The 14,398-nt window shown below is 33.5% G+C and overlaps 2 protein-coding genes across 3 annotated transcripts; both read left to right on the forward strand.

Annotated features, from left to right (window-relative positions):
- The first annotated feature begins 539 nt into the window (after window positions 1-539).
- Window positions 540-5,905, forward strand: LOC125069707 (slowpoke-binding protein). Of its 2 annotated transcripts, XM_047679257.1 has the most exons (10): window positions 540-1,009; window positions 1,694-1,823; window positions 2,359-2,430; window positions 2,714-2,816; window positions 3,123-3,308; window positions 3,619-3,800; window positions 4,208-4,379; window positions 4,757-4,873; window positions 5,114-5,229; window positions 5,803-5,905. In XM_047679257.1, exons 1-10 carry the CDS (start codon window positions 712-714, stop codon window positions 5,849-5,851), a joined length of 1,425 nt encoding a protein of 474 aa, XP_047535213.1. In that variant the 5' UTR covers window positions 540-711; the 3' UTR covers window positions 5,852-5,905. The 2 variants fall into 2 exon arrangements, with proteins under 2 accessions (XP_047535213.1, XP_047535214.1); XM_047679258.1 differs by lacking the exon at window positions 2,359-2,430.
- A 743-nt stretch (window positions 5,906-6,648) lies between these two features.
- LOC125069708 (mitochondrial 2-oxoglutarate/malate carrier protein-like) lies at window positions 6,649-11,614 on the forward strand. Its single transcript, XM_047679259.1, has 6 exons — window positions 6,649-6,776; window positions 7,551-7,775; window positions 8,195-8,368; window positions 9,252-9,354; window positions 9,829-9,947; window positions 11,419-11,614. The coding sequence occupies exons 1-6, from the start codon at window positions 6,703-6,705 to the stop codon at window positions 11,609-11,611; spliced, it is 888 nt and encodes a 295-aa protein (XP_047535215.1). The 5' UTR covers window positions 6,649-6,702; the 3' UTR covers window positions 11,612-11,614.
- Window positions 11,615-14,398: the final 2,784 nt, after the last annotated feature.

Genomic DNA, 14,398 nt, shown 5'->3' on the forward strand with positions numbered 1-14,398 from the left:
AAGAAATTTCAAAATTCCATACAACTTTGGGAGCTAAGATGATAACATCTTCCGTTCATTCCTATGCTTGTAGTTATACTGGCTCATTCATCCTTCTAACCTGATCACAACAAATCTAACGTTTGCTGTTTGGCGGTAGAATACTTGATGAGTGGTTGGTACATACCAGACACCACCAGTAAAATTAATTTATAACAATTGTAGAAATTCAAAAGGCAAAATATTTCTCATCGTTAAATTAGCTTTAAACGTCGCCATTAAATGTATAAATATTTAATTACAATATTTTTTGTACTCATTAATCTTAACATGAATACATACATTAAAATTATAATAAGCAAATGAGTTCCATAGTTTATGACATTTCAATTTTTTATTCAGGTTTCTTTTTCTACGAGCTATTTTTCTATCAACTTAAAAGACAAACATAATGGATTCGTTCTAACATAAAACATTCACCTAGATATAAACGTAGGCGCGCAGCCCAGCTTACCGCACTTGTAGGTCTTTAATTAGTCCTAGTAGTACATCGAAGAACACCCCGGGGTTGTGACGCTTTTCTGAAATTCGTATGCTACTCTGTTGCCGATCACGTGTTCAAATATTCATAAATCTAATAAGATTATTTAAATTCGTCCCTAACTCCCGGTGCGCATATAAAATTATCGTCGATTCATTCGTTGATTATATTCGGTACGAGGATGCAGCTAAATGCTGTTTAAATTCGAAGATTTCAAAGCGTATCTTTTTAGAAAAACTGTGAAAATGTTCAATCTATATCAGCACATGAAGTCAGGTGATACGAAGGAACAGAAGGAGCCCGAAACGACGGGACACGACAGGTTTTATCAGGAACGATCCAGGTCTAGTTATAGGAAAAAGAAACGCCGTGGCGCTTGCAGGAGAGCGCAATCAGCTGCTGAATTTAACCCAGAATCTGTAGCTGCAGCCAACAAGAGAGATGCCTTCCGTATACGCTCCGTGTCCACAGATAAAGAAGAAAGCGAAGGTAACATTAATTGTACAATTATTTAAGAATAATTAAATTTTAAGTGACAATCATTTTATGTTAATTAACAAATATCAAAAATATTCAATAAGTCATTTTGTTTATCTAACAATTTACATCGATTTTGACACTAATGATTTTTAAAACAGTATAGTCATTCGGGTTGATCAAAGCAGACTTTTATTGACAAAGGCTTAAATTGTTCTTTATTTCAATTTAAATTCGATGTCGAGTATATGGTGATAAAGTTATGTGAATATCCAGGATGGTCAATGCATGTTTTTATACTATGTAAATTATAACACTAATATCAAAACCTAACTAATCAAGATTAGGTCATTTAATCTAATAGTTTGAATAAAAATACATTAATTCTTTTTAAAGGCGACCAACAAATCACACATCGAAACTAATGTGGTGAAAATAAAGGTGCATAACAATTTTTGTGCAAACTTTAATGGTGCTTCAAGTACAGGTGTCACCGTATATTGATATTGGCAACAAAAATAATAATTAAGCAAGATCTATATTAATATTAAGCACCTAAATTATCATTTCTTTTAGTATTACATTTAAATAGCTCTCGTGACATGCATGGGTTGAGATGAGTTGGTTTTTATCCGTCAGAGATCTACATGGTTATTTCTTTATACAAGTCGTTTTCAAGTTTTTTTCTTATTGTAGAGGAAAATTCCGAACGCACTCCACTCGTAGCTCAAAAGATTGACTCTCTAGCGAAATTGCTGTTCAACAAATCCATCATGGGATCAGGGTCTGGGAAATCATCTCCATCGGAACCATCGGCTTCTCCCAGGTACACATTGCAAAAGGTTGTCCGAATTGAGAGTTATCGGGCGAGACATCGTTTTTTTTTTTATTAAACTTAAGTAGGGAGAGAGCAATACATTCGGAATTACTAACAAGTTTCATTCATTGAAGGTTAACTATTTTTATATTTCTAGTGTGTAGGATTTGTGCAAATCTGTATTGGTAGTAATACTCATGCACTTAAAACTATTGCTAAGTAACAAATGATATTTATTGTTGTGTTTCAGCTTAGCCCGTATAGTTAGATAAGGGTGTAATTGTAGACACAAATGATATAACATTTTGACAATCCGATTGATAGTTCATTGGCCAAGTATAATATGCTTATCCCCTCTAATTAAACTTAGGCAAAGGTAATATTTTAAACTATTATTATATGCTAGTATTTTCTGTCTGTATGAAATAATTTAGGTAGTAATGTAGTTGTTATTTTATCACAAAGTCTTGATATAAATTGCACTAAAATCTTGTTGTTAATTGCAATATTCTTGATGAGTAACTCTGTCTTTTTCTCAAAACAGACTGGCCGAACAGTCGATGGAAAGCTCGGTGGCTTTAGCTATTTGTAATGAATATTTATCGCACTCTACGAGGTATGTATATTTATATACAGAGTAAGATATAACGGATTCCATTGCCAAATCTGAAGCTATGAGAATTTGAAAAAAAAAGTGACGTTCTAATAAACGATGTTCGAATAGAACTTGGAAATTATTTAAATGTTATTCCAATATTTGAAAAAAAAATTTTTTTTTCTTCAAATGTTGCCAATTCAAAAACTAGTTTAAAACCTTTCCTAAAACGTAAATGGTTTTAAAGGAGGACACCGGATAATAAACGATAAAAATAATAGTTTTGTTTCATAAATATTTTCAGATACAGTATGATATCCTCACTGAACCCTATAGGTTCGCGAGCGAGCAAAAAATGGTTTGCAATACACGATAATTCCATTAAGGCAGACCGCCTCCTCATATTGGTAAGTTAATTGATTTAAATGAAGCGTTGAAAGATTACTGATGTATATTCTTATATATTCACAAGAAACTCTGATTTGTTAATATTTGTTACAATATTTAATGAGCTATGTTTTTATGGTTTCTTACGAATTTTGCTTTACTTCTTTGTTACTATATATCACAGTACTGATATCCGAAATGTATTCGATTTGTAACAAATATTTATTTACATAAGAATTATTAGCTTAAGGCCTTGTTTTTATGCAAATAATAAATAAAAAACAGTTATTTTTTTTATTACCGATTAATTGATTTTATTTCAACAGACGCCTCTTTCTAGTAAATGTCCCATAGAACAGAACGAACATTCCCGAGGACTCATCATGGAACTGTTTCGCGCGTTACATCATCCCTATATCTACCCCGTGCTGGACCTCGAGTTGTGCAACGGTCATGCATTGGCTGTGTTACCGTACAATTCTCGGGGCAGTTTGAAGGATTTAATTTATAAGGTCAAACTGTCATTTATAAACTGTAATACATCTAGAAAGTATTGAGGAACTTGACTTATTTAGAGGTTGCTTCAGTAACTAATCAATTATGACACTGTTACTGTATGTAACTTATGTTCGGCGAAAGAATAACTTCTGAATTAATTCGAATTACTTTAGCTAGTTTATTTCAGTCATAAGACATAATTACGTTCTAAAATGTTCTAAGGTTACATATTTTATTGTGAATTTCGATTTAAGGATTTCGTTTGTTCTAAAAATTATTCATCGCGAATTTCTAGAAGCATTAACACGTAAATATGTGTTACAGAGCACGTGGAGTGATGAGTACAGTCGTAAGTACGGATCTACTGGTACAGGCCTCCCTGCTACGCAAGTAGCAAGGTTCGGACGGCAGATATTGGAGGGACTGTTGTTTCTTAAGGAGAAGGGTTTTCCGCCATTCCGTCATCTTCATAGTGGGAATGTGATGGTCCAAAATGGCGTAGCAAGGTAATGTTTGTATATTAATTATATTTTTTTACATTTAATGGTTTTAACTACAAAGTTGAAACAATATAAATCCTTCACCTCTTTGATCATAGAGGTTATTTTCATTTTAACACTTATTTTCAGTTTTCTTAATACAGTAAGTTCATTTCATTATTATTTCTGATATTTTTTTTTCGTAAGAGATAGGGAAATCCTTTGCGAGTTTTTTTCTAAAAATAAAGATGATTACTGTGAAATTTCCCGACTTAGGCTGTGCCTCGTATGTCAGTCGATAATATTATATTTCGTTAAAAGGATATCTAAACAAGGGGTACTTATTACATTAATCGTTAAAATTAAATTGTTCTTGCTATTGATAACTCGAATAAAAAAGTCCTTGGGTGCTTTTCAATTAACGTTGTTGCCAGACTCTGCGGGCTGGAGAACACTCTGATCGGGGCGACCCCGCGGCCGCCGGCGCGCTCCGCCGCGCTCGAGCGCGTGGAGACGCTGTCGCTGGGGCACGTGCTGTTCGAGATGTGCGCCGGCACCGACACCGACCTCACGCTCCTACCCGACTTGGCTAATAATTACTCGCAAGTCAGTCATTGAACATATTTTCCTGTGAACGTTTAACTATGAAAACTCAACGACTTTTAACCTCGCATGTCGTCTAAACTGTAACCTGTGTCGTCTAACCCGGACAAAAACATCTTTAAATGTTGTCTGAAAGTTTAGAGAAATGAGTCTTTACGACGCCATTTTTATTTTATTTCCTTTACTTTATTTTGAATACGATTGCAATCGAGAACCAACTGCCTCCTTCTTGCCATGGGCGTGCCTTGTTTTTCTAAATTTACCAAAGAGAATTTGGAGCTATCACGGTTTTTTGCTCGGTATTCCTATTTTGTGTTTCTTGCTCCAAGCTGTGATACCAAAATGTATGGCGTTGTGTTAATACTTCTGCTTTGCATTAGGTTGTAGATATTATAGAAATGCTCTTCTGTCCTCATCCTCCGAATCTACACGAATTACTTCTTTGCGAACTATTTCGGAAGATCGACTTACGAGAAATGAAAGGGTCTTGTTTACCTGTGAGTATTCTGCGTATACGGCAGTTTATTTACTACATATGCGTTAACTAAATATCGCAAAATGAGCTAAACACGATGAATAGTATAGTAGTATATCTATATTACGTATAATATTAAAAATTCTAATGTAAAGAAACTCGAGGAGTTCTTTTTATTTCCTTGTCTCTTTTACTGGGTGGTGGCGGGGCTTCGTGCAAGTGTAAGTCTCTGCATTTAATTGACATACTCTTGAAACTCCAGAACTTCAGCCAGCGCCTATCCCGCTCGTGCCTGTCGCTGCTGGGCGAGGTGGCGCGCCGGCAGCAAACTCCGCCGCGCCGCGCGCCCGGCTCGCCCGGGACCCCGCCCACACGCAGGTCCTATACATCAGAGAGCTCTTTTTATCTGGTTATATATCTAAACAGCGTAAACATCAAAATTATATCCTTTGTATGAAAGTATAGTGCATTGATCAGTGCTTGAACTGTGGTTGATATTTATGATATTAAAATTAAAATTGCGCGAAAGTTCAAGTTTTAAGTCATCTCCATATCAAGGTATTTTTAGGGAGTAGTAGGTCTTTGTGTCACCCCATATAGGTAGGTACTCCCCATTCACCATATATTCCACCACTAAAACAGCGATACTTATTATTATTGTGTTCCGGTTTCTAGCGTGAGTGCGCCAGTGTAACTACAGGATACCATATTCTAACAAGACATAAGATCTTAGCTCCCAAGGTTGGCGTCTATGGGTGGTGATCGACCACTTACCATCAGGTGGCCAATTTGATCGTCCGTATAACTATATTTTAAAAACAAAACAATCAACCCAATTGATAGGACAGACAGACCAGACATGGCCAACGACCAATAATCGTGGGAATTTGATAACATGCCATTTAAAAATCAAAATCATTCAGTATATAAAGTACTTTTTTTTTATTTCAGGAGATACGTTCAACTAGATCAAGACTACACCGAAGAGTGGCAGTGGTAGTGAGAACCAGCTAATCGGCTTAATAAAATATTTTCTACCCAATGTATCTGTCAATCTAATAAAAAAATTAAAAAATATACATATTTTTTAATTATTATCTATTTAAGAAAATTATATACGCTATATCAGTCTAAGGCAAGAGCTTTAAATAGACAAAATTATTTTCTTCAACTAATGCATAAACACTAAAAGAGAAAATTAGACTACGTTTTAACTCTCGATCAAATGGATATTCATACATTTAAGGTCTAGAAAAAAATATGTGAAACAAAAGCGCCATACATAAATGGGTCTTTAAAATTAATGTTTACATGGTTAAACAATCTTGCTGTCTTAAATAATATGCATTAGAATAAAAACCATACGACTTATCATATCACATACACTCATAAAGAAGACTCATATTATCGGTTGAGTAAACCATACCTTAAATAAAAGCAATAATTTATATTATAATGGATTGAATTGTAGGTATCTCTTATTCATTTCAGTGACTGACAAAACTGACGGCTAAATACGAGTATATCGCTTATGTCGACCTCATATCAACAGTAATAGGAATTTAGGAGTACATAGCCATTTTAAGAAGACACTCCAGTGGTCCCATCTAAGTTTTACAATTTTTAAATAAAATATTACAAGCAAAAGAGAAAATTCTAGTTACTGTAAAAAAAAATATTATTTAAAAAAGTCCAATAATTTCACAGATAATTTATAAGGAACAGGTTATTATAATATCTATCACACTTTTTTGACAGACATCAAACTATAAAAATGTAAATGATAATTTTTTCATAACCACAGAATATACCGATATCAATAAAACAAATAATCAAATTAATCGTAACAATATGTCTGAGAAAAATAAGAAACCTCGAAAGCCTATACCTGGATGGCTCAATTTCGTTTTCGGGGGAATGAGCGGGTAAGAAATTAAATCACAAAGAATATTTGTGTGTTATTAATCTTAATTAATTTAATCTTCACTAACAATGCCGCTATTTACTTGTAATGTTACAACTTTGAACATTACATTAGTTATTACAATCAGTGCGCACATCAGTATAAATATCATTGTAAGACTTAATGTGATACGCGTACTGATGTTAGAAAACTTATCAGAAGCCTCTAATTTGAAAACTGTTAAGTATGGAAATGCACTGCAAGTCCAAATGTCAAGTACTATACTTACTATTAGATTTTTTTACGTTAACAGCCTATAAATTTCTCACTGCTACACGCTGCGTCAATGCGGGTTGGTGGAATACACATGTGGCAGAATTTCATTGAAATTAGACACATGAAGGTTTCCTCACGATATTTTCCTTCACCGCCGCGCACGAGATGAATTATAAACACAAATTAAGCACATGAAAATTCAGTGCTGCTTGCCTGGGTTTGTACCCGAAATCATCGGTTAAGATGTACGCTCATTATAAACATCCTCTATTAGTAACTTCGAGCAGGTGTGTGACATTTCATACCCTGATACCCTGATCGTACATAAAATGAAAATTTTATTGAATAAATAAAATAACTCTGGTTATGTACTTTTGTAATGAAGTACCAAAAATAAAGACTTAATTTCCCTATGGTATTCCTGCGGTTTGCTCAAACTGTATTACTTGAATCAGAATCTACATTCCAAATTTGTGGTAGTGCTTGAATAAAGTATAATTTTCATTTATTAAATTACCAGCATGATGGGTATTTGCGTTGTACAACCGGCTGACTTAGTGAAGACGAGAATGCAACTCTCCGGACCCTCGGGAAAGAAGTCGGTATTAGGAGTGGTGGGAGATATCCTCAGCAAAGAAGGCGTCTCTGGTTTTTATACCGGTCTTTCGGCTGCGCTGTTCCGCCAAGCGACTTACACGACTGGTCGTTTGGGATGTTATAACGGATTGAGCAATTATTACACAAGGTTCGACGATGATACATTTGTTTTAAACTTCAACTTTTAAAAGTATGATTCGAGATGAATTAGTGGAATGTAATGTTAGCCCATGACGCGTTCTGAAAACGTGACTGTCTCCAACTATACGAGAATCCCTTTGCCTTGTGATACAAATGCATTTTATTGTCACAACGCAATTGGTGGAATCGCTTCATACGAATTTCTCTATGTAGGTAGTATCATGAGCGTTTTTATAAGAACGATAACCCAAATTTTCTCGATGCAAATGTTTTACAGTGACTACAACACGTTGCAAGCCAATTTTTCGCTTAATAAGCGTTTTCGTTTTACTGAAACGTATAGTGATATACGGCAACAATTAAATCTTAGCCAAATTACATATTTTCAAAATATGTTTAAAGATTTTAAGAGTATTGTTTTTAAAGTACGTACGGTGTTCCGAGCTTTCCTATAAAGCTTGTGATGGGCATGGCAGCGGGAGGGCTCGGCGCATTCATCGGCACTCCGGCAGAAGTGGCTCTCATACGAATGACAGCCGATGGACGTCTTCCTCCGGAACAGCGCAGAAATTATAAAAATGTCTTCAATGCACTGACCAGGTTAATTTATAAAATACTCATTTTACGTCCCCTACTTATTCAATTTTTGTTTCTTATTAAATGAAAAATTGCCTTGAATAAAAATATGATGATAACGTTTCGCCTTGCGGAAGTAAAGATACTTCTTTATACTTCAACCGTAACGCACTAGCTACTTATACTTATACTGGATAAATGTATGTTATTATTATACGAATTTGTGCATAAAATATTGCCATATACAAGAGGTCCTAAGAACGTCAAAATAAATCACAATTTAAAACTATTAAAAGCCGTATATTATTGTAATGTTTTTGTTGCCTTTAAAAAATCCTTAACTTTTAGTCATAGCCATATAATATAATATACTGAAAAATTACCTGGTGATAGGACTTTGTTCACGCCCGGGAAGTTTCACCCACTCATCAGATATTCTACCGCAAAACAGCAATACTTCGTCTTGTTGTGTTCCGGTTTGTAGTTTAAACAAGCCGGTGTAACGGGTACAAGGGACATAAAATATTAGTTCCCAACGTCGGTGGCACATTGGTGATGTAAGGATTGGTAATATCTCTGACTGCGCCAATGTCTGTGAGCGGTGGTGACCGCTTACCGTATCAGGTGGCCCATTTACCCGTCCGCTAGCTAATACATCAATAGTACTAAGATACAAGGATATATAATAAAATATATATTCTCTATAATGGAGACGATCTGAACATGATAGAAATAATCCGCCACTCACACGGTTAAGGAAGGCAGTCCTATTAACTGCGTCCAATATTAGATCTTTAAATGCTGAAAATTGATTGAATTGATGGAAAACATAAGAATATTACTATGATCTCAATTTATACATTTATACAATATACAAATCAGAAAATAACCTTTTACATCACAATAGAATAATCAGTGAAGAAGGTCCGGCAATGTTGTTCCGTGGTGCCACCGCGACCGTCACTAGAGCGATGGTGGTTAACGGGGCCCAGCTTGGTACTTACGCGCAGGTTGTATTTTGCATTAATTAGAAACTATTAGAATTTTAATAATTATAATGAACTTTAAAACTATAATGATCTTTAAAATAACTCAAATTAAATGTACTCCTGTCTGTTTGTTATCTTACTTTCTACACAGAATTATCAAGTTTTGTAAATAATTTGTAAATAACAAAAGGGGAATGAACCAGGTACAAGATACATAACGTCTTAGTTTTCAAGGTTAATGGTGCATTTACGATGGAAAGGATAGTTAATATTTCTTAAAGTATTTTTTTTCAGGTGGCCCATTTCCCAGTCTGTCTACCAATTTTTAATTTAGAAATAATAATTTATCTTTATATTTAAACGTTTGAACTTCTAATCGTATTTAAAGGCATTGAGTATTCCTCAACGGTTCCCTTATAAGAAATAGTGTGGAAATAACAGTTTTATTGAAAAGATAATGAAAGTATTGTAAATTTATTTTTCATATGTTTGAAGGCTCGTGAGATGTTGGTATCTCAAATGGGCGACGGTATTGGGCTTCATTTCGTTGCCTCGTTGATCTCAGGACTTGTCACCACTTTTGCTTCTTTGCCCGTCGACATCGTCAAAACACGGTAAATTTTCCATGGACAGCACTTATATCATGATAAGCCAAAGCTAGTATTATGTTAAATAAAATTAATACCTTATATTGTAATTAAGTGAATATTCTGTAATATCATCTTACTTCCTATGATAGATGGCCTTAGACGGCATAAGAAATATTTATTAATAGATATTTATACCTTTTAATAAATATTGTCAAAGTGCCAATATTTATGGTTATCTGTCACCATGTCGTTTCCATTTCTATACTCTATTCCAACCATTACGGGAAAAAAGCCAAATATACAACATTTGACAGCAAATTGACGCGATATCATTGGTCGAGAGCTTGAGTAATCTATGATATTCACTATGGATTTACGAAAAACAATGTCGACGAACGTTGTCGACGAAAATGTTATCGGAATTTTGGAAGTAAAATTAAAGTGGAAATAAGTGGTTCAAGTTGCCGAAATTCGGTTAAGCCGAATGTAAAATGAATTTCAGCCCATCCCTAGTTTTAAACCAAAAATGCAGCGACTTAGGTCCATATAGTTAATTTATTTTATTTGAATGGCACATCAACAGTACATACATTAAACACTTAACACTAAACATTTAAAACTGATACTTATCTGATGTATGTACCAATTACAGACGTACACAGCACTGCTGAGGATTACTCCATATCCATGTCTGAAATGCCTTTCAATATATAATATATGATCAATCATAAAAATCATATCAAAATACTCGGCAGCTCTCTAATATATTTATATATATGTATATTATGTGAGACTATGAGTAGTATTTAAATTAATAAATGAATGTATTAATGCTAATAAATGTAATGTGCTTTTGTTGATAAACTGATTGACCAATCATTATACGTCGTTAAATCAAAACAAATTTTGTTAATTTTATTTTTTAATGAACTAAAAATTCATTTATTTTTTCTTACCTTAAAATTTACAATCATTGTTATTATACGATTATAGTTTCTATAATTATAGTTATTAATATAAAATAAATATGAATTATCATTTTATAATTTCTTACACTTTTATTTTTATAATATAATAAGCATTTCTTTTTATATCAACGGTGAGATGAATTTTAGTTATAAAGTTTTTCACTAGATGGCGCTACAACAAAATAATTCAAGCTATGGTTTGGTTCGTTGCACAAGTATATACGTTTCGTAGCATAATAAATTATATCAGACCTTGGTAAGGTCGTGGGTTCGATTCCTAGGTATTTTTGAGGTGGTCTTGAATGTACAAACTCAAAGCCACATATACAACTATCCTAAATTCCTAACAACTCGCAAAACTGATACTAATAATACACAAATGCATAAATAAAGATAAATTGTGTATTTTTTAAATTATAAATCAAGTAATCAACGTAAATAGATAATTGTCATAAGTTGTAGGTACCTCAGACATATTATTTATCTCTTGTCAGTACATGTTAACCCTAACCATTATTTTTTTTAAGGGTACAAAATTCAGCAAAAGGAACAAGCCAAGTAGCCGTGCTAAAGAAAATAATACAGAATGAAGGTGTCTTCGCACTGTGGAGCGGTTTTATACCCACATATGCAAAAATAGGACCCCTAACTGTGCTCATATTTATATTTTTAGAACAGTTAAATGCTATGTACTACAGATGGACAGACACTGACGACTGAAAATACGTACTAATTATTATTTGAAAGGTATATATAGAATAAATTGATATACTTTAATCAAGTACATAGTCGTCATCCTAAAAACATGTAAAAATATTAATGCAATATTACGTTCATTAATTTTGGTACCGGTATATAAAAATAAGTTTTATGATTTAAACATCACCATTGCCAAATTTAAATTCATAAGTTGTTTTCCGTGAATTAAGGATCAAAAAGTGTCTTTAAAAAAATACAAGATGAAGGATATTTGCCTAGAAATTATTTTTGGTCAAAACGTTCTCTGGCCTGACAAATATAGTTATATATATATATATATATATATATATAGCTAGGAATTGTACCGCCAGTGCTGAATGATCCTTATATTGACATAAACAAACGCACAGTCAGCACACTTTGGAAAATTAACCTAACTTGTATATTTGGGTAATGTTGAATATTTGGCAGTAAAAGTATATTGTATGTGTATTTAATCTGAAATGTGATGTAACATTCAATATATAATATGGAAAGAAGATTTGTAAATAAAACTATTTGAATAAAAACGATACTTTTATTAACACACAGCCTTTGTGATTAAATCATTTACACAGTTAACAGAAATAATCACAGTAATTCTTACCAACGCTATTTTTATTATATAATATTTATTATAATAATCCTAAACAAAAAAAAAATTGAATATATCATGAAATAAATAAACAACCAAACTATAGCTTGAATTATTTTGTTTTTGTGGATTTGTATTATTTAAAAATAATAAGCTGTCTGTGATAGGAAGACAGTTTTATAACCTGTGTACAGAATAAAAAAAAAGGCCAACTGCGAGTAGACTTGCGCACGAAGGGTTCCGTACCATTATACATAAAATCGGACGGACGCGACGGACGGATAGCGGAGTCTTAGTAATAGGGTCCGTTTTACCATTGTACCCTTTGGATACGAAACTCAAAAAAAACATGATGAATTAAGAAAAATAAAATTTATGAATATATTGTCTCATAATATCTGTATATTTTATATTGAGAACAACCAATATTTTATTTAAAATAAAATCTAATAAAAAATCATAAGCATATTATTTATCTAAAATATTTTACTTACTAATTTATAATACTAAATTTCAAGTACGAAAGTGCTGTCATAAAAATATTTTTCTAAAATATACAAAATAAATTTTCTGTAATCGGATATCTATCTTTAACCAAATATAGGTTACTTTTCCCTCTCACCTGTCTAAGGTTTTTCGAACGACGAATATAATGACCACGACACAATGTCACGTCAAAACTTGTTTTACTTTTATTTATTTTTAATTTCCTTATTATATCAAATACAATAATAAATTATTTTAAATACAAACGAGGTATCTATACATAAATAGGTGTGTTCCGTTTGATATACTATGTCTTTTTAACGAAGTCAATAACAAAACGTAACGTTTTGACAGTTTCTACGTTGCTCTTTAAATTCATCCAGCAATTTTGTTCATTCTGAAACTATATGCAAATTCCTGGCTTATACTCCTTTGACTGTACGATATCGGTATCAGTCACTGTCTAAGATCATTTAATATAATTCCATACCATTGTCATCACTGCTACAATATTCCGTAATTAATACAAATTATAGCAACCCTATTTTCAAAAGGCAAAGTTATCGTCCGATTTTGACAGAAAGGCGAATGACGTCACTAGAGTTAGCTTCGTTCATTTGTCCGAGAGTAACTTAAGACTTTTATTGAAATGCTGGTAAGCACAATGCATGCAAGCATACATGCAAATAATGCATACAAGCAAATAAGCATGACCGTTCTAATAAATCTCTAATAAGTCCTCCCGACGACGGAAATTTAGTTTCGATAGGAAATGCTAACCGTCGATTAGTTATTGAAAAAAAATTAAGGACCCTTAATTCCTCAAGAATCTAGAGTAATCTTAAAAAAGTATCTCGAGTCTAGATACTGAAACTAGGGATAGATAGATAATTGAAAACTTCGCGCGCCTTCATGCGTCACTTGGTCGTAGGGCTTTGTGCCCAACTAGGTAAGTTCCACCTACTCATAAGACATTCTACTAACAAACAGCAATACTTAGTAGTGTCGTGTTCCGATTTGAAAGATGAGTGAGCCAATGTAATTTCAAGCACAAAAGTCATATTAGCTCCCAAGGTTGGTGGCGAATTGGCTATTTAAAAAATGTTTACTATTTCTTACAGGGCTACAGTCTATTATACTGTATATGGTGTGACCACATACCATAAGTTGGCCGATTTTCCTGTTCGCCTACCTATACAATAAAAAGTTGATCTATATTTTATGATGACAAAGACAATGTGTTAAATAATAGGTAACTAAACTATATTTATATTTCACTCAAATCCTTACGAACGCTGAGGAAAGAATCACGCGCTGATATTTTGATGTGATACGTCTATTGGCGCGCCTTGGGAATAAAACTGACTCGCTCGCCATGACAGTTAACTGCAAGATGTCGTTCACCGCTGCTCTATAGAGAACCTGCGTGCTTGAGTGCTCCGAGCTCGTAAGAACTTGCGTGCTCGACGCGTATACTATATTAAAGTTCGTTGTTATAAGAACCTAAGTTGCGTATATGTTTATTTATTTTTTGGCCACCTGATGGTGAAATGGGTGACAAAACGGAACACAACAATAAATACTCAGTAGGTACTGAGTATTGTTGTTTGGCGGTAGAATATCTGATGAGTGGGTGGTATCTACCCAGACGGGCTTGCACAAAGCCCTACCACCAAGAAATTGCATTA

Source organism: Vanessa atalanta, chromosome 16, assembly GCF_905147765.1.
Source record: "Vanessa atalanta chromosome 16, ilVanAtal1.2, whole genome shotgun sequence".
In the NCBI taxonomy this organism is placed as follows: domain Eukaryota; kingdom Metazoa; phylum Arthropoda; class Insecta; order Lepidoptera; family Nymphalidae; genus Vanessa; species Vanessa atalanta.

What these genes read in the sequence shown, in the direction of transcription:
- LOC125069707 (XM_047679257.1), top strand. Translation starts at nt 712, where the DNA reads ATGCTGTTTAAATTCGAAGATTTCAAAGCGTATCTTTTTAGAAAAACT. An exon ending in TATTTATCGCACTCTACGAG is followed by an intron (nt 2,431 to 2,713) that starts GTATGTATATTT and finishes AAATATTTTCAG; the next exon opens with ATACAGTATGATATCCTCAC. An exon ending in GGGACCCCGCCCACACGCAG is followed by an intron (nt 5,230 to 5,802) that starts GTCCTATACATC and finishes TTTTTATTTCAG; the next exon opens with GAGATACGTTCAACTAGATC.
- LOC125069708 (XM_047679259.1), top strand. Translation starts at nt 6,703, where the DNA reads ATGTCTGAGAAAAATAAGAAACCTCGAAAGCCTATACCTGGATGGCTC. An exon ending in TTGAGCAATTATTACACAAG is followed by an intron (nt 7,776 to 8,194) that starts GTTCGACGATGA and finishes TTGTTTTTAAAG; the next exon opens with TACGTACGGTGTTCCGAGCT. An exon ending in GTCGACATCGTCAAAACACG is followed by an intron (nt 9,948 to 11,418) that starts GTAAATTTTCCA and finishes ATTTTTTTTAAG; the next exon opens with GGTACAAAATTCAGCAAAAG.